Below are 24924 nucleotides of genomic sequence, written 5' to 3' on the forward strand. Positions count from 1 at the left end.
TACACATTGATACGTTTGCCCTGCTGATATTCTGGAATGATAGGTCCTGAGAATTTTATTGGAATGATGAATGATAGAAGGACAATGTTTCTTCTTGCAAGTGTCAATTTTTCAGGATTATGCAATCAATGTAATGAAAAGAACGGGACACACCATGATCTTGCTCTAAAAATACATACACTATATATATACAAAAGTATGTGGACATCCCTTCAAATTAGTGGATTCTGCTATTTCAGCCACACCTGTTGCTGACAGGTGTATAAAATTGAGCACACAGCCATGCAATCTCCATAAACAAACATTGGCAGGAGAATGGCCTTACTGAAAAGCTCAGTGACTTTCAAAGTGGCACAGTCATAGGATGCCACCTTTCCAACAAATCAGCGGTCCCGTTCTGTGAGCTTGTGTGGCCTACCACTTTGCGGCTGAACCGAAGTTTTCACTTCGCCATAACAGCACTTACAGTTGACTGGGGCAGGTCTAGCAGGGCAGGAAAAAAAATGCTAACACTTACTAACAAGAATTCCGAAATCATTGCTAAGAATAATGAAAATCACTGCAGTTTCTACCGGTCATTGTTTTCAAGCTGGTTGTATTGGTGCTAGCTAGGTACCAAGCTAAAGCTAGCTACCCCAGAAGTTGCGGTAGAACAAATTATGCTTTATTACCAATGCGGTATTGTAAACACGTCGTTCATGGCCGGTGTTTGCTTGTTTGCAGACTGCTTTGACAGTGCTACTGTATCTTTTTTGACACGCAAAGGCCCAAAAGGCATTCCATAGTATGTATGTCGTGAAGCTAATAGCAGTGACGCTATTACTGTGTAACTCCAGTAGGGCAACATCTGAAAAATAGCGCTCTTGGTAGTGTGTGCCACTGCTCGACCAGTCAGCGAAAGCCAACATCACCCACAACAGAGAACAGTTGATTGTCAGGGGCAATGAATTCCATTATCTTGGCTTGGATTTTGCCTTTGAGTTGTCTTGCTGAAATATTCGTACCCTTTCAAATGACTGCTCCACTTGTTGACAGCTTGATCCACACAGCGTACATTGTGGGCTAGGTTATGAATGCTGTGTTGCACGTGTAGCGCAACGTTTTACGTGGCGTCATTACGTCATGTAACTACAGTTGAAGTCGGAAGTTTACATACACCTTAGCCAAATACATTTAAACTCAGTTTTTCACAATTCCTGACATTTAATCCTAGTAAAAAGTTTACATGCACTTAATTCGTATTTGGTAGCATTGCCTTTAAATCGTTTAACTTGGGTCAAACGTTTTGGGTAGCCTTCCACAAGCTTCCCACAAAATGTTGGGTGAATTTTGGCCCATTCCTCCTGACAGAGCTGGCGTAACTGAGTCAGGTTTGTAGTCCTCCTTGCTCGCACACGCTTTTTCAGTTCTGCCCACAAGTTTTCTAAAGGATTGAGGTCAGGGCTTTGTGATGGCCACTCCAATATCTTGACTTTGTTGTCCTTAAGCCATTTTACCACAACTTTGGAAGTATGCTTGGGGTCATTGTTCATTTGGAAGACCCATTTACAACCAAGCATTAACTTCCTGACGGATTTCTTGAGATGTTGCTTCAATATATTCACATAATTTTCCTTCCTCAAGAGCCATCTATTTTGTGGAGTGCACCAGTCCCTCCTGCAGCAAAGCACCCCACAACATGATGCTGCCACCCCCGTGATTCACGATTGGGATGGTGTTCTTCTGCTTGCAAACATCCCCTTTTTCCTCCAAACATTATGATGATCGTTATGGCCAAACAGTTTATTTTCGTTTCATCAGACCAGAGGACATTCTCCAAAAAGTACGATATTTTTCCCCATGTGCAGTTGCAAACAGTAGTCTGGCTTTTTTATGGCGGTTTTCGAGCAGTGGCTTCTTTCTTGCTGAGTGGCCTTTCAGGTTATGTCGATGTATGACTCGTTTCACTGTGGATATAGATACATTTGTACCTTCATTAAAACATTTTTTTACCTTTATTTAACTAGGCAAGTTAGTTAAGAACAAATTCTTATTTTCAATGACGGCCTAGGAACAGTGGGTTAACTTCCTGTTCAGGGGCAGAATGACAGATTTGTACCTTGTCAGCGCCGGGATTTCAACTTGCGACCTTCCGGTTACTAGTCCAACACTCTAACCACTAGGCTACCCAGCTGCTCAACTCTAGGAGACAGAACCTGTCTCCTTCCTGAGCGGTATGATGGCTGCGTGGTCCCATGACGTTTACTTGCATACTATTGCTTGCACAAACAAATGTGGTACCTTCAGGCATTTGGAAATAGCTCCCTAGGATGAACCAGACTTGTGGTCTACAATTTTTTTCTGAGGTCTTGGCTGATTTCTTTTGATTTTCCCATGATGTCAAGCAAAGAGGCACTGAGTTTGAAGGTAGGCCTTGAAATTCCTCCACATGTACACCTCCAACGGACTAAAAAATGGTTAATTAGACTTTCAGAAGCTTCTAAAGCCATGACATAATTTTCTGGAATTTTCCAAGTTGTTTAAAGGCACAGTCAACTTAGTGTATGTAAACGTCTGACCCACTGGAATTGTGATACAGTGAATTATAAGTTAAATCTGTAAACAATTGCTGGAAAAAGTAGATGTCCTAACCGTCTTGCCAAAACTATAGTTTGTTAACAAGAAATTGTGGAGTGGTTGAAAAACAAGTTTTAATGACTCCAACCTAAGTGTATGTAAACTTCAACTGTATGTTATATAGGTGTGCATGGAAGTGTCACGGTCGTCGTAAAGGGGAGACCAAAGCGCAGCGTGATTAGAATACATTCTTCTTTTATTGAAGGAAGAACACGAAGAACAGTTAAACAAAAACAACCGTGACGCTATGCCCAACGAGTGCAGACACAGGCAACTTCACATAGACAATAACCCATGAACCACAATACAAAACAGGCTACCTAAATATGGTTCCCAATCAGAGACAACGACAAACACCTGCCCCTGATTGAGAACCATATCAGGCCAAAACACATAGAAACAGACAAACTAGACATGCAACATAGAATGCCCACTCATATCACACCCTGACCAAACAAAACAAAGAAACAAACAACGCAAATAATGGTCAGAATGTGACAGGAAGACTTCGGCCCATACCGATGCTGACATTTTTAGCTAATATCTGCCGATCCCGATATGTTCACCGATTATATCGTGCATCCCTAGTTTTAAATATACTTAAGTGTCAAAAGTAAATGTAATTGCTAAAATATACTTAAGTATCAAAAGTAAAAGTATAAATAATTTGAAATTCCTTATATTAAGCAAACCAAACAGCACCATTTTAATTCTTCTTCTTTTTCCGGATAGCCAGGGGCACACTCCAACACTCAGATATCATTTACAAACTAAACATGTGCTTGGTGAGTCCACCAGATCAAGGGCAGTAGGGATGACCAGGGATGTTCTCTTGATAAGTGTGTGAATTCGAGCATTTTCCTGTCCTTGTCACACCCTGATCTGTTTCACCTGTCTTTGTGATTGTCTCCACCCCCCTCCAGGTGTTGCCATCTTCCCAATTATCCCCTATGTATTTATACCGGTGTTATCTGTTTGTCTGTTGACAGTTTGTCTTAATGAGGCTATCATTATTCAAAACAAATGACACAAAACAACTTTTTAATAGAAATGTAAATTAAAATGGGATTGACCTGAAACCTGGGGAGAAGTAGAATAGTGTCACTATTAATACACTACCATTCTATTGTGTTTTCTGTGCAAAATAGGTTTTGTCCAGTTTCTCCAGTACTATTACCAGAGTGGCTGTCTGTACAGACGTCGAGCCCTGGGAGAGAGTCACAACATGGATTTGACAGTTGGTGAGAGAGGTCACACATCGTTGTGTGTCATCATGACTACTCACTGATAACGTGTTTAAGAGGAACATGACCAAAATGACAAAAAACGCGTCCTCCTCCATCACTCCTCATTGACCTGATATCAGGGGCGTCATCAACACATATATTCCAGCTGTATACATAGTACATATTTACTGGTATAGTATAGTACATGTTTATTATATATGTATTACATATATTTATTGATGTAAACAAACATTCCTCCACCTCAGAGGGTTTCCTGTCGTGGATGTGGCGAGGCCTGACCTTCCTTCTGCCCTTCCTGTTCTTTGGGCATGTGAGTATCGGGCACATCATCCCACTGGAGGTACTCAGTGAACACCTTTTGTCTACAGTAAATGTGTAGTCTTGCTGGGCACCGACGTCAGTTCAACATCTAGTTTTGATTTGTTTGAGTTGTCAACTAACATTTAATTCAACATGAAATCAACAAATCATTTCACAATGTCATTGGATTTAAGTTAAAAGGGGTGAAAAAAAGTGGTGAAAATTCCCTTACGGTGATTACTTTTTTTGAAATCCAATCAGTTTTCCACATTGATTCAACGTCATCAATTTTTTTTGATTTTTTTGGTGTTGAAATGACGTGGAAACAATGTTGGTTCAACAGGGGGGGGGGGGGTCATAGTCCATCCTTCTCTCAGCAATTTAGGGTATTGAAAGTACCAAAGTTATTTCTGGATATTCATGTCACTGCACTTGTTTGCCTTGCGCAAGAGGGAGGGCGACACCACTGTTTTCTGTGTTTGTACTTCTGGCAGCTCTACAATGGCCTAACACTGTTCAGGATGGCCCAGCTCCTAGAGTGTAGAGAGTGACATGTCACTGCATTTCACAGACGCTCTTTTCATTTCACAGATAAAATCAATGAAACTTGACAACTTCCTTTATTGACAATGCCAATATTGTGTCAAGCTCCTTATGTGTCTCATGTATTTTGTTGCCAGCCAAATTGAAAGTAAACATTTGTTACTTTATTCCTAACCTGTCCTCCCCACCCTCCAGGTTTTCATGTGTGGCTGCTCCTACCTCGTGTTTTTCATGGGAACTTTTCCACCACACTTGGTGTGGTCTACCATAAGTACATCCACAACCAAGACACGTCCAAGAGCCTATAAGACTGGAAGAGAAAGATAACTGGACATTGTTACGAACCCAACTATTTATTCAAAATAATATGTGCCAAAGGTGTTTTATACTAATGTACTTTTTGTCTATTTTATACAGTTGTCTTGTAAACCATGTACATTTTTCTGTTGCACCTTCTTATCAAACGTGTTTTGTTTCTTGTTTTAATTTCTGAAACACATTGTTCTTTGTTCTTCTGAGAAATGCAGGTTGTCACTTCCAGCATCATCCAAGATTTAATGGTGTGTGAGATTACGAGAATGGGTCGGAGAAATTACAGGCCATGCACTGACAATCACTAAACTGTGTGTACATATTCCACTGTGTCAAGAAAGCTCACTCTGCAATAATAAGACACTAGCTGAGTCTGTGCTTTGTTCATTTTGTTTAAATGTCTCATTATGAGACCGCAACGTGCATTACTACTGGTATGTTAGGGATATGTTGACAGCATTACTTTCTTCTTCTTGACTGATACTATTTTGTGGATGGATATTGTAATTCATGATGATTTGATATGGCGGCTGATATCAAAATGAGCTCTAGGAGTTTTCAGGGACATGGTGGTATCACATTTAACTGATTCTATTATATATAGCATAATGTACATAAACCACGAACACGTGAGAGGCGTGGCGCGTGGTCGCACAATAATGACGTAGAGGAAATTTGACTCCGATATTGTGCTGGATACAGTCAGGAGCAGTTTGAAGTAAGTAATCATTTTGTTAAGACTTAAATTAGTATTGAATTGTACTGCAGTTTTATGCTATGTTGAAATATGGTTAAACGTTATGAATTTGACGTCGCCTTCCAAGCAGACAACACATAGCCTAAAGGATCTTGTTATTTCTTGGCTAAGTTTAGCTAACGTTAGCTGCTCTGAACAGATTACACAACTGTGCTCCACTCTTTTGTAAGGTTTTTGGGTTACCTAAATGGGGGAAGACAAAGCCAGAATTAGTAAACTCAAACTTGTCAACGGTCTTATTGATAAATTGAACATTCTAGCAGCATGTCTTTTTGCTTCTGACAAATTTTTGGCAATATAAATTGTATCTGCCTCACTTAATAAAGTGCATGGAAGTAGCCGCAATCTTGCCGACTAATATATCCATTGAGGTTCCAACCAACCACAGATATTTGTGGAAGTGTAGGAACCAATGTATTTTATCAGTACAGTAGTGAAGTGTGCACATTGTTTTCTATTAGTTGTAACTATTATTAAAATAATAATCAACTTTTTTAATAGTTATGTCAGTTTGCATTTGTTTTCATTGAATTGACCCCAGACAACAACATACTTGTACGATATAATACGGTAAATGTGATTCATGCAGCATAAATCATCTATGAAAACTGACAATTTAATGGAAGTACCAGGTTTATGAGACGAGCTTTGTTGTTTTCTTTATCCATGGCATGCTGCATGTATGGACTGTAGTTCAAAAGAACAATGTGTACATTTTGCTCACATTTGTCTTTATGCTAGAATGCTCTCTTGTGGTAAAATTGAGAATTTAGCCTCAGGCTTTCAATGCTTTTTAGGTGTATGTGACAGGATAAGTAAAGACATTTTGAAAGACAAAAATGGTTTTCAGAACTACATGAGTCTGGAGCACAACATTTTGCCATTCGTTTTGTCATACCCATGGAGAGAAATGCTGGCAAAATCCCAGTCGTCACTCATCTCTGCATGACAGAACCTCAGCTATGAAATGTTAATTTCACTAACTATGCTCCTGCTGATTAAATGTGCCCTTCATAGCCCAGGTCAAGTCACCTGTTAAAGGCCCAGTGCAGTGAAAAACAGGATTTTTGTGTGTTTTATATACAGTACCAGTCAAACGTTTGGACACAGTTACTCATTCAAAGTTTTTAAAGAAATATTTACAATTTTCTACATTGTAGAATAATAGTGAGACATCAAAACTATGAAATAACATATATGGAATCATGTAGTAACCAAAAAAGTGTTAAACAAATCTAAATATTTTTGAGATTCTTCAATGTAGCCACCCTTTGCCTTGATGACAGCTTTGCACACTCTTGGCATTCTTTCAACCAGCTGCATGAGAATTGCTGTTCCAACAGTCTTGAAGGAGTTCCCACATATCCTGAGCACTTGTTTGTTACTTGTCTTTCAATCTGTGGTCCAACTCATCCCAAACCATCTCAATTGGGTTGAGGTCTGGTGATTGTGAAGGCCATATAATCTGATACAGCACTCCATCACTCTCCTTGGTCAAAAAGCCCTTACACAGCGTGGAGGTGTGTTTTTATGTCATTGTCCCATTGAAGAACAAATTATAGTCCCACTAAGCGCAAACCAGATGGAATGGCCTATCACTGCAGAATGCTGTTGTAGCCATGCTGGTTAAGTGTGCCTTGAATTCTAAATAAGTCCCCAAGAGTGTCACCAGCAAGCACCATCGCACCTCCTCCATGCTTCACGGTGGGAACCACATATGCAGAGATCATCCGTCCTCCTACTCGGTGTCTCAAAGACACGGCAGTTGGAACCAAAAATCACAAATTTGAACTCATCAGACCAAAGGACATATTTCCACTGGTCTAATGTCCATTGCTTGTATTTCTTGGCCCAAGCAAGTCTCTTCTTATTATTGGTGTTCTTTACTAGTGGTTTCTTTGTAGCAATTCGACCATGAAGGCCTAATTCACATAGTCTCTGAACAGTTGATGTTGAGATGTGTCTGTTACTGGAACTCTGTGAAGCATTTATTTGGGCTGGTAACTCTAATGAACTTATCCTCTGCAGCAGCGGTAACGCTGTGTCTTCCTTTCCTGTGGTGGTCCTCATGAGAGTCAGTTTCATAGCGCCTGATGGTTTTTGCGACTGCACTTGAAGAAACTTTCAAAGTTCTGGATTGGCTGACCTTCGTGTCTTAAAGAAATGATGGAGTGTCGTTTCTCTTTGCTTATTTGAGCTGTTCTTGCCATAATATAGACTTGGTCTTTTACCAAATAGGGCTGTCTTCTGTATACCACCCCTACCTTGTCACAACACAACTGATTGGCTCAAACACATTAAGAAGGAAAGAAATTCCACAAATGAACTTTTAACAAGGCACACCTGTTAATTGAAATGCATTCCAGGTGACTACTTCAGGAAGCTGGTTGAGAGAATGCCAAGTGTGCAAAGCTGTCATCAAGGCAAAAGGTGGCTACTTTGAAGAATCTCAAATATATAACACATTTTAATTTGTTTAACACTTTTTTTTGTTGGTTACTACATGATTCCATATGTGTTATTTCATAGTTTTGATGTCTTCACTATTATTCTACAATGTAAAGAATAAAAAATAAACTAGAATGAGCAGGTGTGAATTTTTCACTGGTACTGTGTATGTAACGTATGTATGTATTTTCGTGGGAAAATATATATATATATTAAAAAAACGAAATGTAATTTCTTCAGGTCCTCTCTCTGCCCTGGCTGCAGCCGGTGTTGACCTGTCAGACAGTGAGTGGCCCCATCGAGGACATGGAGGTAGAGCATGTAGCCCCGGAAGGCCCTGACGTGGCCCCTGTGGAGGAGGAAACTCTCTTCACTAACTTGGACATATTCCTTTTTTCTCTCATTGTTGGCCTACTCATCTACTGGTTCCTTTCTCGCAAGAGGACTGAGGAGACCATCCCAGAGTTCAAGAGGCTCACACCTGTGTAAGTGTTTTTCTACCAAAATTCTATAATTTTATGTTTTGATAGGGCCCTTGCCTAGGTACGCTCATTACATTCTCATTTGTAAAATCCCAAGGGAGTTTATCCTATTGGAACAGTGGTAGTACGTTTGCTTACGGGCTGGGAGACACCATGTTCTGGACCAGCAGGGGACGTTGCATTGTCGGTATCCTCTATATTGGTGTCAGAAGTGGGATAGTGCTGCCGATCTTTAAAGCTGTTCATTTATTTCATCAAGAATGATTCAACATTAGTGTGTATTTGCTCAGGTTTTCACCTTATTAGCCCAGGAAGGTTAATCAGAACACTCCCATTTTGTCATCCCTTGGTGATCAAAAGTCATTTGTATTTTCTTGCCCTGGAACTTGGAGCTGAGTTGGAAGCAGGGATTGGCAGTGTGTTTGTGCATGTGTTGCTTTAGACCACACTGTGGTTGGCCTGGGCAGGGGTTCCAGCATTTGAATGTGTTGACTTCATGTAGGCCTAACTGGGGGAATGTGCATGGTCACATTAGTTTACATTTGTTGTTTATTCAAAAGGATAATAATTGGAAGTGGTTTGGGTGACTCTGTAGCTTATTTTAACATACCCTAGAGACTAGGCTGCATCGCCCAGGCCACATGCAGAAAGGTACTGTAGCAATTATAGTGGTTTTAATTGTTTTCTCACCTTTAATTTCCTGTAACTTCCTGGATTAGGCCTATACATGTTGAATAGATGCTTGAAACGTCTCACACCAATGTTACTGAGAACCTTGTTGTTTCATTGTATCCACTTGGCTGCTGGCAGGAACTTGGCATGGGGCTTAATCAGTAACAGTTGCCTATGTTCCTTTGTTGGCGTCACTTGGATCAATTCCCCTCACAGGGAAAATGCCAGCTCTGCCCCCCCCCCCCCCCCCAAACAATGGAAGTGAAAGAGGTTTTAATTGCTGGAAATGTTAACCATAAACATCGCTCTCTCTTTCTGAATGGGAACACTGTAAAGAGAAGGACCTCAAACATACTGGTGATTAATTACTGGACCTCTCTCTCTCCCTGCGAGATCCCCTGGCTCCCCTCTGCACCACCAAACCTCATTGAAAGAAATATGCAGGAGGAGGAAATGGCCCACAACTGAAGCTATGAAAATTCCAGGAAGAGGTTTGGGGTGTGCAGGAAAAGAGAGAACTACCTTGGAGTTTCCTTGTGTTTGGCTGGCTTGCATTTCACTGTGATCCTTTTTTGTTGAAGACTCCCCTGTCTTTGTGCACTCTTTTTTGTGTTTAGTCTTCTACACAGCCAATTTTGGACACTTCTTCAGCGCACCAGAAGACCTGGTGGATGCTTTTTCTCTTTGAATGCTCTCCGAGGTGGAAAGTTGAGGCCAAAGTCCAGCAGAATTCTCTGTTCAGCCTCTCTTCTGTGGAAGCCGTCCCTAATTTGCCTCTGAGGGAGCATGAATGGAGCAGAGCCGTGTCACAAATGGCAACCTTTTATGATAGATTAGGTAACCATTGTGACACACTCCCTCGGCTCGGGGGTTTGAAATGTGCTTTATTCAGCTCTGCCTTGCCTCGTCTCTTTTAAAAAGAAAAAAATACACATTTACGCTGTTAATAGTTGCCAGGGTGACTCGGGTAGTGTCGTCCCTACAGATTGTATAGGAAAAGAGGAGGGATGTAGTGAGTGGATGTGTATGTCAGTGTTGATGTGTGTGCGTGCGCAGGGGCATGTCCGTTTTTAGTTTTTTATCTTTTTTCGTTTATGCGTATGTCGCCGGCTGCTCTGCTTGAAAGGCTTTTAAGGGAAATGTCATGCTATATTGTCGTTGTCTTCCCAGCCTTGCTGCCAGTTGTCGGTGGTATCTGTGTTGAGTGGTGGTGAGAGCGGGTAACAGCAGCACGTCCATCCGCGTCTCTGACTGCTGCTCTGAGCAGAACACAAGCCCTGGAGTTGCCTGGCCAACCAGTGAGAGGCTGCTGCGGCTGAATAACAGCCATGGCTGCCTGCGTGTTTTGATTCCACCACAGAGAGAGAGAGAGCGCTCGGGTGGGGTGTTCGTGGGGGGGGGCTGTATGTTCAGTGAGAGACTGAGAATCTCTCCCACATAATGCACTTTGGAGAGGCCAGCGGATAGTCAGCCCTGATGGGCTTCTTCTTCACGTGCTTTTTCAGATTGTGTCCAATTGTGGATCAGACAAGTGTGTTGTGGGGTGCTGGAGAACACTGCCTGTAACCATGGGATGTGTGTTCTCTCTGCCCAAAGAGAGACAGGCAGCGGCAGCCAGGTCAGTCTCTCTCTCTCTCTGTCTCTTTCTGTTTCTCTCTCTTGGTCTCACTGTGTGTGTGTGTGTCTGGGACAGCTTGTTCTACTGTGCTCCATCCACTGCCTATCATGTTGATGCTCTTCAGGGAAATGTGTGTTACTGTTGGGAAAGGCAAATGATTGGACTTGATTTGCTTTTCAGCTTCCCAGGCTGCTTACCAGTGTTTTTAACCAGCAATGTTAAACAAAAGGAAAGGAAATCATTTAAAAGATTGTTATGATTATGATAGCTTGTCATAAAAAAGTCTGTAGTCTGAATTATGGCTGTGTGCAGTACATGTAGCCTAACAATTGATTTAAGATACTGTCACCACATGCAACGTTTGTCACTTCTTTACTTCCTCTTGATACCTCCTATGTTCTTTGCTAAGGAGCACATGTTTCATTGACAATTGACATGTTATTTTCATTAGTGAGTTTCACATGCATTTACTGTGTTTGTTCAAGGTTTTTACCAATGATCAACTGAGCTATTTCTGTGCTGCGTTTCCATGACTTGTAAAGGGATTGGGTGTGACCCATACGCAAATCTCTCCCATGGGGGTCAGAAGGGGATGAGAATGCCAGAGTAAAGAACATTTTCTGCCTTCTCAAATGGTCTCTCCTTTTCGAAGGCAGTGTAATAGCCATTTAGTGGACTAATTAAGTTACCATGGTATGCTAATGTTTACCTTTAACATCTGCTTTGTGTCTTTTTCTCCAGAGTCACTCCGCAGCGAGAAACCAGCTTTATTGAAAAAATGAAGAAAACGGTCAGTAGCTTCATGCTAAATTCTGTGTAATAAGTAGAAACAAATTATTTTATAAAAAATTATCTCTATTTATTTAGTAAATGGATATGTAGGCTATATGCCACTTAACTTGTTTGGGTGACTAGCTAAGGAACTTTAAAAAGTCCTCTATAATTTAGGATTATTACTGATGATGCATCTGCCTCTCCAGAACAGGAACATGGTGGTTTTCTACGGCTCTCAGACGGGCACGGCTGAGGAGTTCAGCGGCCGACTGTCCAAAGACGCCCAGCGCTACGGAATGAGAGGCATGTCAGCTGACCCCGAGGAATATGACATGGTACTGGTCTTAATCCGGCTGATTTTATATGTGTACACTATGTACATTGTCTCTGTCTTCTACATACCACATGTAACCTCCAGCAGCTTTGTGGTGATGAATATTTATATTTGTTTGGATATTTATTAAATGTATAACATTAAGAGAGCTAATGACTGCATTGTTGTGTCCTGAGAGCTGTCTTTTTCTTCCTTCCTCTCCTCAGTCGGAGCTGCCTCGTCTTGCGGAGATCGACAACTCCCTGGCTGTGTTCTGCATGGCCACCTATGGGGAAGGGGATCCCACAGACAACGCTCAGGACTTTTACGACTGGATGCAGGAGAACGACGAGGACCTGAAAGGAGTCAACTTCGCGGTTGGTATTTTGCTCAGCGAGATAGGTCTGTAGTAGGTGCATCAAGGTGGTTGAGAGTCAACATTGGTGTGCAGCGCAGCACATTTAGCTTTGACAGAATCCACACAGAATGACTCATATTGCATCTCCATTCCCCATTGAAGGAGAGGTAGGGATTGAGATGTCCGTATGTGAGGCTTTCCCATGCGAAAGGCACTGGTGGAATGCACACTTTGCTACATTGCCCCACTTCCCTCCAAACTCACTCACCAAGTGGAAACATGTGGTCCTGCCAAACAAAGCTCCAGGCCTGGCCAACCTCAAGGCTGGAGCTGGAGAGCACTGGCAGTTTGTGGCTTGGAGATGTCGGGAGTCTCAATTTTGAAATGTTTTCTCATTGACATCACTACTGAACAATGTTAACCATGGCTTCCTCCGGGTCTCGCTGTGCGACTCTCCTGAGACAGCATTGTGATGTGGTTGTGGCTTTTTATCTGGGAAATCCATGTTTTCTTGTTCTCAACATCTGTAGTGCATTCAGCCATATAAAGCCACTGAAATTACAGATCTGATCCAAATGGTGTAATTGAGTAAATGTACTGCTTAGACATATGTAAGGATATAGTGTATTGCTGCATTTACAGTGTCTTCAGAAAGTATTCACACCCCTTTTCCATATTTTGTTGTTATTAATATGGATTTAATTGTCATTTTTTTGGTTAACAATCTACACAAAGTACTCTATTTGGGAAAATAATTTGAACATTTATTTCAAAAATCATGAAAAATTTAACAGTCATATGTTGATTAGATAAGTATTCAACGCCCTGAATCAATACATGTTAGAATAACATTTGGCAGTGAGTATAGCTGTGAGTGTTTCTGGGTAAGTCTCTAAAAGCTTTCCACACCTGGATTGTACAATATTTGCACATTATTCTTTAAAAATTGTTCAAGCTCTGTCAAGTTGGTTGTTGATCATTGCCAGAGCCTTTATCAAGTCTTGCCATAGATTTAGAGGACGGTTTTAAGTTAAAACTGTAACTAGGCCACTCGGGAACATTCAATGTCGTCTTGGTAAGCAACTTCAGTGTATATTTGACCTTGTATTTTAGGTTATTGTCCTGCTGAAAGGTGAATTTGTCTCCCAGTTTCTGTTGGAAAGCAGACAGAACTAGGTTTTCCTCTAGGATTTTGCCTGTGCGTAGCTCTATTCCATTAATTTTTTTTATCATAAACTCCCTATTCCTTGCTGATGACAAGCATACCCATAACATGAGCAGCCACAGCCATGCTTGAAAATATGAAGTGGTACTCATGGATATGTTGGATTTGCCCAAATATAACGCTTTGTACTCAGGACATTTCTTAAGTTAATTTCTTTGCCACATGTTTTGCAGTTTAACTTTAGTGCCTTATTGCAAACATGATTAATGTTTTGGAATATTTTTTATTCTGTACCGGCTTCCTTCTTTTCACTCTGTCAATGGTTACTATGGTGCAGTAACGATAATGTTGTTGATCCATCCTCAGTATTCTCCGATCACAGCCATTAAACTCTGTAACTGTTTTAAAGTCACCATTGGCCTCATGGTGAAATCCCTGAGCGGTTTTCTTCTTCTCCGGCAACTGAGTTAGGAACGACGCCTGTTGTAGTGACTGGCTGTATTGATAGCCCATCTAAAGTGTAATTAATAACTTCAACATGCTCAAAGGGATATTCAATGTCTGCTTTTCTTTTCTTTTTACCCATCTACCAATAGGTGCCCTTTTTTGCTAGGCACTGGAATACCTCCCTGGTCATTGTGGCTGAATCTGTGTTTGAAATTCACTGCTCGACTGAAGAACCTTACATATAATTAATTGTGTGTGTGGGGTGCAGAGATGAGGTAGTCATAAAAAAAAAAAATTTAAACACTGTTATTGCACCCAACTTATATTTGACTTGTTAAGCGAATGTGTACTTCTGAACTTATTTATGCTTGCCATAACAAAGGGGTTGAATACTTATTGACTCGAGACATTTCAACTGTTCATTTTTCATTAATTTGTATAAAGAAAATCTAAAAACATAATTCCACTTTGATTTTATGTGGAATTCTGTGTAGGCCAGTGACAAAACAATCCTCTATTTAATCCATTTTAAATTCAGGCTGTAACACAACAAAATGATCAAGTCTAGGGGTGTGAATACTTTCTGAAGGCACTCAGGTTTGCATCATGATATAGGCCCTAGAAGTAGAGGAATCTTTACATTTATATGCAGGTCATTAACTTTTATCTACTGTGATAGCTGATAGCATCTGCCTTTGAACTCTGCAGGTGTTTGGCTTGGGGAATAAAACATATGAGCACTTCAATGCAATGGGAAAGTATACTGACAAGAGACTAGAAGAGCTGGGTGGCAAGAGGATCTATGACCTGGGAATGGGAGACGACGATGGCAAGTGAGTACTGAACTCAATGCAGTGCAAACATTGCCACAATGTCCATAAATTAATCCATATTCATAAATATGTATGTATTTCTCTTATTAAAATATAATGCGATGACTGTTCTATGTATGTCTTACCCTCTTCCCCAGCCTTGAGGAAGACTTTGTATCATGGAAGGAGCAGTTCTGGCCTGCTGTGTGTGAGCACTTTGGGGTGGAGGCCACAGGAGATGACACCAGGTAATAGCTAGTTGGCTACCACCTCTCGCTCTCCTGGTCAGACTAGTTGTCAACTAGAGATATTTAGTATGGAGATTCAGGAGCAGATGTACTTCCTGTATAGAGAAGGTATTTTATATATATATATATATATATATATATATATATATATATATATATATATATATATATATATATATATATATATATATATATATATATATATATATATATATATATATATATATATATTTTTTTTTTAAAGACACAGAGAGCTGGTTTCCCAGACACAGATTAAGCCTTGTCCATTGAAACCGCTTTTTAGTCCAGGACTAAACTTAATCTGTGTCTGGGAAACCGACCCATAATGTTTTACTTTGTATTCCAATTCAATGCAGAACAAGGGTTATTTTCCATGGTAATATCAGCAGCTATAAATGCTGGATGTATCAAATAATTGATACCACCTGGCATTGTTTGCATGTTCTCAGAAAAAACACTAAAGCTTCATCTGCAAATAACAAACCTAAATGACCATCAACAAGTAAAATCATTTTACATGTGCTTTAAGACCTTTCACTCACTATGGCATCTGACAATTTTTACCATGCATCATCACATTTGCATCACAGAGAGCAAACTCCACTAGAAGCATGCATGGCTGTCCATGTCGGCCCTTAGCTGCACTGACAATGGTTATTTTTAGACTTAATGAGTGGTCGGGATGCAGAGCAGGAAGTAATCACCTGTCTGTTTCTTCCTCTTCTTTAGCATCCGGCAGTACGAGTTGGTGGTTCCAACTGACATCAACATGAATAAGGTGTACACTGGGGAGATGGGTCGCCTCAAGAGCTTTGAGACCCAGAAACCGTGAGTTGACAGCTTCACACACACATAGGAAGTGGTGTAGGCAGCTCAGCTATCAGGCGTAATGACCGAGATGTGTTGTCATCGCTAATGGAATGAATAGATTATGGTTGTTTTTCAGGGCAACAAAGGGATGACTGTTGTCATGACGCTGACCTGATTCTCACCTACTCCCCAATGTCAGAAGTCCAACAGCAAAGTCTGGGTGCTGTTAGGGTGCATCTCAATAGTCCAAAGTGGCCTCTCCTCATCTCTTTTCCTTGATAGAACTAGACAGGTGTAAACTAAATCCCTGTGTAGGCCTCGGCCTTAGCGCTTTCACCTGTCTTCTCAGATCAGTAAAAAAGAAAAGTTCTTAATATTAGAAATCTTCTTTCAAATGTATTGGGATGTCAATTATTTATTGGAACTTTCAACAAACCCATTTTACAACATTGGCACCAATTGTCTGAAATGGCTTCGTGATAACTCCAATATATCTGTCATTGCAGGCCTTTTGATGCTAAGAACCCCTACTTGGCCACAGTGGCTGTCAACCGCCAGCTGAACCAATCCGGCGACCGCCATCTGATGCATCTAGAGCTGGACATCTCAGGTTCCAAAATCAGGTAGCTGCTCTGCTCTAATATGTAATATTAAAAGTCCTGTGCCTTAGAAAATCATACAATCATACACTTCTGCCTTCCAATGTCTGCTGCATTTCTTCTGTCTGCCAATAAGTGTCGAGTTGGATAATCATTTATTTATTTATTTTCCCCATTTTCACACACTGGCAACAAGCATGTAAATATGTTCTATATGTAATGACATTAGCGTGCTAGATAAAGACATTGGGAAGTCTTGTTCATCCACCTCCCCCCGTCTCCCCCCCTGTAGATATGACTCTGGAGACCACGTTGCTGTTTACCCCGTTAATGACGTGTCAATAGTGAACAGAATAGGCCAAATCCTGGATGCCGACCTGGACACTGTTATCTCTCTCAACAACCTCGACGGTCAGTTGTAAATCATGGCTCAGGGATATATGATTTCAGCTGCTTTGTGTCTGTGTATTTACATTGGAGCAGTTTTCCATTGGCTTTTTCTGTACTATTTGGTTGCAATGAAATGCACATGATGTCATCCTCATGGCTATTCACTCACTGTACAGTAATCTAGAGGTTAAGAAGATATTACTGCACACATAGTCAACTAAATCATATAGTCTATCGTTAACATCGAAAATGTGTACCGTGGCGTCTAAATAAATGGAACTTGAACATTAAATGATGATGCTGATAAGATTTTTCCTCTTGTGTCTTTTAGAGGAGTCCAATAAGAAGCACCCGTTCCCGTGTCCGACCACATACCGCACAGCTCTGACCCACTACCTGGACATCACCAACCCCCCTCGCACCAACGTACTGTTTGAGCTGTCCCAGTACGCCACCGACCCCAAGGACCAGGACACCCTGCGCAAGATGGCCTCCGCCTCCCCCGAGGGCAAGGTTGGCATTCCTGACGGACCTCGAACTTCTGCCCCTTCACCACTAGCTGACTGACTGACATTCTACTGCCCGCCCAGAAATGCATGCTGTCAATGCGTTTGAATGGCTGTAAATGATCCGTATCAGTGGAGAGTCTTAGTCTGTCTGTGTCTCTTTGCCAGGGTCTGTACCAGAGCTGGGTGCTGGATGCTCAGAGGAACATCCTGGCTGTGTTGGAGGACATGCCGTCCCTCCACCCTACCATAGACCACCTGTGTGAGCTGCTGCCCCGCCTACAGGCTCGCTACTACTCCATCGCCTCCTCTGGCAAGGTGAGACCCACTATTAGAATAGTAAAAATACTTTGTCCATCTTGTGAGAAACAGCAGCACCCCTGGATGGAGAGCATTTTAAAGGTTAAGGACATGTACCTGGGATCAGAGACCAGCAGACCTCCGGTTGCCAGTTCAGTTCCCACTTTTTCAGTTTCTTTTATTTAGTTTTTTATTTGATTACTTTATAACTGTGTATTGTCTTGTCAGGTGTATCCTACCATGGTGAGCATATGTGCGGTGGTGGTGGAGTTCCAGACCAGCACAGGGCGGACCTTCAAGGGTGTGGCCACCAACTGGCTGAAGAACAAGGTTGTGGTGACGGACAACGGCCACAAGGCCACTGTGCCCATGTACGTCCGCAAGTCCCAGTTCCGGCTTCCCTTCAAGGCCAGCAACCCGGTGGTGATGATTGGGCCCGGCACGGGCATCGCCCCCTTCATGGGCTTCCTCCAGGAGAGAGGCTGGATGAAGGAGCAGGGTACAGAGCAAGAAGGCCTGGTCCTCATCTAGCATCTAAGTCTGTGGTTTTTCTGATTATTAAAACCGAACAGTGTTTGCCTGTGCATAGATGGAGTTCACAGCAAGCAAGTCTCCATTACTCTACAATAAATTAGGTTCACCTGAATTTGTTGCCACAAGTATGTTTGTATTTTTTAGCATAAGGGAGGGAAAGGAAAAATAGGGCGAGTGTGACACAGCTTCACATTCAGTATGTGTTGTGTTTCGCTTTCAGGGAAGGATGTCGGCGAGACGATACTGTACTTCGGCTGTCGCCGCAGAAACGAGGACTTCCTGTACCAGCAGGAACTGGAGGAGTTTGAGAAGGCGGGCGTGCTGACTCAGCTCAACGTTGCCTTTTCCAGAGACCAGGAAGGGAAGGTAACACATCACACCAAACCTCTCTGTCAGCTCCTCACTATGTGAGAGTTCATGTGTCTAGCACTACTACCAAGTTTGTATGTACAGGATACACATGGTATACAGCATCCAATGAAATGCTTACTTGTAGGTTCCTTCTCAACAATGCAACAACAATTTGAAATAATATAAAATGAGAATACGAACATAAAGTCAATGGCTCAGTAGAATAGAAAAAAAACATTTTAGCGTTAGTATAATACAGGAAGGCACAATTTATAGTTCAATATGTACACGTGTTTTGGGGAAGGGGGGATTGGGGGGCAAGTGTTTCAATTGTGCAGTATTTAGCAATCATAATACGAGTGTTAGCAGCAGTTGTGATGTGGCATGAATGTGTGTGTGTATATATATATATATATATATATGTATATGTATATATATATATGTGTATATATATATGTGTGTGTAATATATATATGTGTATATATATATATGTGTGTGTGTGTGTGGTAGAAGTAATAGTTTTATTTATTTTACCTTTATTTATACAGGTTTTTTCTCATTGAGATAATATCTATTTTCCAAGAGAGACCTGTTCCAATAGCAGCAGCGGGAACAACGTTTCAGACAAAATAACTTACATACACTAACACAACATTAAACAAAACTATAAACACACATACAGTACAACAATGACATATTACATTAAAAACACAAACATCTTGACTAAAAACAGCTGGCCTAAAAACAATTACACTCTTCTATGATATATACAGTGGGGCAAAAAAGTATTTAATCAGCCACCAATTGTGCAAGTTCTCCCACTTAAAAAGATGAGAGGCCTGTAATTTTCATCTTAGGTACACTTCAACTATGACAGACAAAATGAGAAAAAAATCCAGAAAATCACATTGTAGGATTTTTTATGAATTTATTTGAAAATTATGGTGGAAAATAAGTATTTGGTCACCTACAAACAAGCAAGATTTCTGGCTCTCACAGACCTGTAACTTCTTCTTTAAGGGGCTCCACTGTCCTCCACTCGTTACCTGTATTAATGGCACCTGTTTGAACTTGTTATCAGTATAAAAGACAACTGTCCACAACCTCAAACAGTCACACTCCAAACTCCACTATGGCCAAGACCAAAGAGCTGTCAAAGGACACCAGAAACAAAATTGTAGACCTGCACCAGGCTGGGAAGACTGAATCTGCAATAGGTAAGCAGCTTGGTTTGAAGAAATCAACTGTGGGAGCAATTATTAGGAAATGGAAGACATACAAGACCACTGATAATCTCCCTCGATCTGGGGCTCCACGCAAGATCTCACCCGTGGGGTCAAAATGATCACAAGAACGGTGAGCAAAAATCCCAGAACCACACGGGGGGACCTAGTGAATGACCTGCAGACAGCTGGGACCAAAGTAACAAAGCCTACCATCAGTAACACACTACGCCGCCAGCGAATCAAATCCTGCAGTGCCAGACGTGTCCCCCTGCTTAATGCAGTACATGTCCAGGCCCGTCTGAAGTTTTATAGAGAGCATTTGGATGATCCAGAAGAAGATTGGGAGAATGTCATAAGGTCAGATGAAACCAAAAATAGAACTTTTTGGTAAAAATTCAACTCGTCGTGTTTGGGGGACAAAGAATCCTGAGTTGCATCCAAAGAACACCATACCTACTGGGGGTGGGGGGTGGAAACATCATGCTTTGGGGCTGTTTTTCTGCAAAGGGACCAGGACGACTGATCCGTGTAAAGGAAAGAATGAATGGGGCCATGTATCGTGAGATTTTGAGTGAAAACCTCCTTCCATCAGCAAGGGCATTGAAGATGAAACATGTCTGGGTCTTTCAGCATGACAATGATCCCAAACACACCGCCCGGGCAACGAAGGAGTGGCTTCGTAAGAAGCATTTCAAGGTCCTGGAGTGGCCTAGCCAGTCTCCAGATCTCAACCCCATAGAAAATCTTTGGAGGGAGTTGAAAGTCCGTGTTGCCCAGCAACAGCCCCAAAACATCACTGCTCTAGAGGAGTTCTGCATTAAGGAATGGGCCAAAATACCAGCAACAGTGTATGAAAACCTTGTGAAAACGTTTGACCTCTGTCATTGCCAACAAAGGGTATATAACAAAGTATTGAGAAACTTTTGTTATTGACCAAATACTTATTTTCCACCATAATTTGCAAATAAATTCATAAAAAATCCTACAATGTGATTTTCTTTATTTTTTTTTCTCATTTTGTCTGACATAGTTGAAGTGTACCTATGATGAAAATGACAGGCCTCATCTTTTGAAGTGGGAGAACTTGCACAATTGGTGGTTGACTAAATACTTTTTTGCCCCACTGTACATCGATCAAGTGTTTAAACTCTACCAACGAAACTAGATCATCACATTTTAAAATGTTCAGGAGAGAATTCCAGGACCACGGTGCTAAGTAACTAAAAGTATTTCTACCATGACCTGTTCTAATTTTTGGTACTGTTAGAAGCAAATCAGAATGGGACCGTAATTGATATTTATTTACTGACCTGACTAAAAAAGAACAGAGAGATAATGGCATTTTACCCAATATGGCCTTATAAATCAGTGTATACCAGTGTTTAAGCCTACGCAAGGTCAATGACGACCAGCCAATAGCGCTGTAGAGATCACAATGATGTGTTAGACGTTTCTGATTTGTAATGAACCTGACGGCTGCATGATACACTGAATCAAGTGCTCTCAGGGTAGTGGCTGAGGCCTGCATATATATATATATATATATATATATACAGTGCCTTGCGAAAGTATTCGGACCTTTTGCCACATTTCAGGCTTCAAACATAAAGATATAAAACTGTATTTTTTGGTGAAGAATCAACAACAAGTGGGACACAATCATGAAGTGGAACCACATTTATTGGATATTTAAAACTTTTTTAACAAATCAAAAACTGAAAAATTGGGCGTGCAAAATTATTCAGCCCCTTTACTTTCAGTGCAGCAAACTCTCTCCAGAAGTTCAGTGAGGATCTCTGAATGATCCAATGTTGACCTAAATGACTAATGATGATAAATACAATCCACCTGTGTGTAATCAAGTCTCCGTATAAATGCACCTGCACTGTGATAGTCTGAGGTCTGTTAAAAGCGCAGAGAGCATCATGAAGAACAAGGAACACATCAGGCAGGTTTGAGATACTGTTGTGAAGAAGTTTAAAGCCGGATTTGGATACAAAAAGATTTCCCAAGCTTTAAACATCCCAAGGAGCACTGTGCAAGCGATAATATTGAAATGGAAGGAGTATCAGACCACTGCAAATCTACCCAAGACCTGGCCGTCCCTCTAAACTTTCAGCTCATACAAGGAGAAGACTGATCAGAGATGCAGCCAAGAGGCCCATGATCACTCTGGATGAACTGCAGAGATCTACAGCTGAGGTGGGAGACTATGTCCATAGGACAACAATCAGTCGTATATTGCACAAATCTGGCCATTATGGAAGAGTGGCAAGAAGAAAGCCATTTCTTAAAGATATCCATAAAAAGTGTTGTTTAAAGTTTGCCACAAGCCACCTGGGAGACACACCAAACATGTGGAAGAAGGTGCTCTGGTCAGATGAAACCAAAATGGAACTTTTTGGCAACAATGCAAAACGTTATGTTTGGCGTAAAAGCAACACAGCTGAACACACCATCCCCACTGTCAAACATGGTGGTGGCAGCATCATGGTTTGGGCCTGCTTTTCTTCAGCAGGGACAGGGAAGATGGTTAAAATTGATGGGAAGATGGATGGAGCCAAATACAGGACCATTCTGGAAGAAAACCTGATGGAGTCTGCAAAAGACCTGAGACTGGGACGGAGATTTGTCTTCCAACAAGACAATGATCCAAAACATAAAGCAAAATCTACAATGGAATGGTTCAAAAATAAACATATCCAGGTGTTAGAATGGCCAAGTCAAAGTCCAGAGGAGTGCTGAGGAGTATATCTGTCTGTATTAAAGTCCTTTTGCGGGGAAAAACTGTTTGGTTGGGCCTGGCTGCCAAGTGGATGGGCCTATGCCCATGGCTGCACCCCTGCCCAGTCATCTGAAATCCATAGGTTAGGGCCTAATGAATTTATTTAAATTGACTGATTTCCTTATATGAACTGTAACTCAGTCAAATCTTTGAAATTGTTACATCTATTGGGCACATCATAATCTGAAACACAACCAAAACAAACTGCAAATGCATCCAACAAGTTTGTTGTAGTCATTGCATGCTAGGAATATGGGACCAAATACTACACTTTTAACTACTTTTAATACACAAGTGAATTTTCCCAAATACTTATGACACCTTGAAATGGGGGGAGATGCATAAAGTGCTTTCATTTCTAAACAGTAAAACAGATATGTATGAAAATACCCTAAAATAAAAGGTGACATTCTGTACTGTCACCTCGTATGAAACATTTGATCTCAAATCCAAAATGCTTGATTATAGAGCCAAATTAAAAGTTTTAGCTTCCCTGTCCAAATAAATACGTAGATAAGTGTATCTATGACTTTGATAAGGTCCAATATTTGATACTACCAGTGCCTATAATTTGTATTGCCTTGAACCTGCAGACTTCAAGAGAACGTATTTTGTATCAGTTAAATTATTCAAATGAATTGTTCATAATTGTTAGATTTTTCATGCTCAGGTGTATGTGCAGCATCTCCTGAAGAAGAACAAAGAACATCTGTGGAAGCTGATCCATACTGACAATGCTCACCTCTACATTTGCGGGTAAGAACCAATTCAGACCACCTGCGTATGGACACGCTTTTAGAGGGTTTTCTGAAAGGGCAAATCCATCACCGTGTGCCCTCTGTAAATATGGCTGCCACTTGTCCTTGCCTAGGGATGCTCGGAACATGGCACGGGACGTGCAGAACACCTTCTATGACATCGCTGAAGAGGTCGGAGGCCTCACACACACACAGGCTGTGGCCTACATCAAGAAGCTGATGACCAAGGGCCGCTACTCTCTGGATGTGTGGAGCTAAAGAAGATGAAGCTTACTTGCAGGACACCCTCACAACCCCCGAGATGTTACCCCTCACCCAAATGAAATAGGTTAACGGTAAACACCTTTTTAAACAGTTTTTGGAGGTAACACGTCAGCACCTAATCTCTAAATGGAAAGACGTATGTCTGAATTTTTGTTGTCCTTATTATTGGATTTGTTTGTAATCTTACTGAAAGCCTTTTGTGGGGACTCGTACTGAGAAGTAGTGCTGTTAATTTAGGATTGTTTGGGAATTGGCTCATACTCTAACTTGACCCCTAACCCCCAGGTCTTTCATGTAGATTTGGTCTACATTCTCCTTTAAGGTTATGGGGAAAAAAACATCTCTATTGTGGAATAAATCAATAGATTTTTTTTATTAAGAGTGCAGGCAGACCTTCATTGTTTCACGTCAGATTAGAAAAGTTGGAGATGATCATTTACAGTACCAGTCAAAAGTTTGAACACACCTCATTCAAGGGTTTTTCTTTATTTTAAATATTTTCTACATTGTAGAATACTAGTGAAGACATCAAAACTATGAAATAACATAAATGGAATCATGTAGTAACCAAAACAGTGTTAAAGAAGAATCTAAACTATTTTTTATTTGTTTAACACTTTTTTTGGTTACTATATGTTTCCGTATGTGTTATTTCATAGTTTTGATGTCTTCACTATTATTCTACAATGTAGAAAATATTTAAAATAAAGAAAAACCCTTGAATGAGGAGGTGTGTTCAAACTTTTGACTGGTACTGTAAATTATCTCCAACTTTTGTACACATTGTTTTTGTAAGTGAAACTAGGTGAAAACAGAGGTGATTATGAAATGAAATATTGTGTCAGGACGTTTGTCATGCTGTGAAGATCCCCACAAGCATTTTTTTTTCTTGTATATTAACTCATTTCAAATGTAAAGCATTCTATATTTTCCATCTGTAAATGTATTTACAAATTCAGATGCTCTAGGAAGGTTGTGTAAACTTGTAGCGTATTCATGTTGTACCATGTACTGTTAAATTTGTACATTTCAATTTCAGTAACTATTTAGTAATTGAGCCTTGTTCTTCATCGGTTCATTCAAGAATAGGTCTTAGATTAAGTGGTGATCAACTGTAAAAATGTCCAGGTGTTTTTTTTCTTCTCACGCTCTCTGACTGTAAGGCTTAGTGCCAACTAGTTACGTTTAGATGGAAACTACCACAGCATTTAGGCAATGCAATATGTGTTGGTTATATGTGCACTTGCAGTACAAAATGAATCCGTCTA

The 24924-nt window shown here is 40.9% G+C and overlaps 1 protein-coding gene across 4 annotated transcripts; it reads left to right on the forward strand.

Annotated features, from left to right (window-relative positions):
• The first annotated feature begins 3609 nt into the window (after positions 1-3609).
• LOC110537584 (NADPH--cytochrome P450 reductase) lies at positions 3610-24168 on the forward strand. Of its 4 annotated transcripts, XM_021623734.2 has the most exons (18): positions 3610-3857; positions 4109-4173; positions 4902-5736; positions 8464-8708; positions 11737-11785; positions 11976-12104; positions 12310-12459; positions 14761-14885; positions 15023-15112; positions 15863-15961; positions 16450-16566; positions 16835-16953; positions 17264-17445; positions 17607-17756; positions 17967-18237; positions 18493-18638; positions 23305-23390; positions 23506-24168. In XM_021623734.2, exons 4-18 carry the CDS (start codon positions 8530-8532, stop codon positions 23648-23650), a joined length of 2037 nt encoding a protein of 678 aa, XP_021479409.2. In that variant the 5' UTR covers positions 3610-3857; positions 4109-4173; positions 4902-5736; positions 8464-8529; the 3' UTR covers positions 23651-24168. The 4 variants fall into 4 exon arrangements, with proteins under 4 accessions (XP_021479409.2, XP_021479411.1, XP_036793437.1 ...); XM_021623736.2 differs by lacking the exons at positions 3610-3857; positions 4109-4173; positions 4902-5736 and adding an exon at positions 10883-10995; XM_036937542.1 differs by lacking the exons at positions 3610-3857; positions 4109-4173; positions 4902-5736; positions 8464-8708 and adding an exon at positions 9893-10214 and having other exon boundaries at positions 23506-24167.
• The last annotated feature ends 756 nt before the right edge of the window (positions 24169-24924 follow it).

This window comes from Oncorhynchus mykiss, chromosome 12 (assembly GCF_013265735.2).
Source record: "Oncorhynchus mykiss isolate Arlee chromosome 12, USDA_OmykA_1.1, whole genome shotgun sequence".
NCBI classification, from domain to species: Eukaryota; Metazoa; Chordata; class Actinopteri; order Salmoniformes; family Salmonidae; genus Oncorhynchus; species Oncorhynchus mykiss.

Excerpts from the sequence above, each read along its gene's own strand:
- LOC110537584 (XM_021623734.2), top strand. The coding sequence starts at position 8,530 with ATGGAGGTAGAGCATGTAGCCCCGGAAGGCCCTGACGTGGCCCCTGTG. Across the intron at positions 18,238-18,492 it reads AGGCTGGATGAAGGAGCAGG|GGAAGGATGTCGGCGAGACG; the intron begins GTACAGAGCAAG and ends TTTCGCTTTCAG. Across the intron at positions 23,391-23,505 it reads GCTCACCTCTACATTTGCGG|GGATGCTCGGAACATGGCAC; the intron begins GTAAGAACCAAT and ends GTCCTTGCCTAG.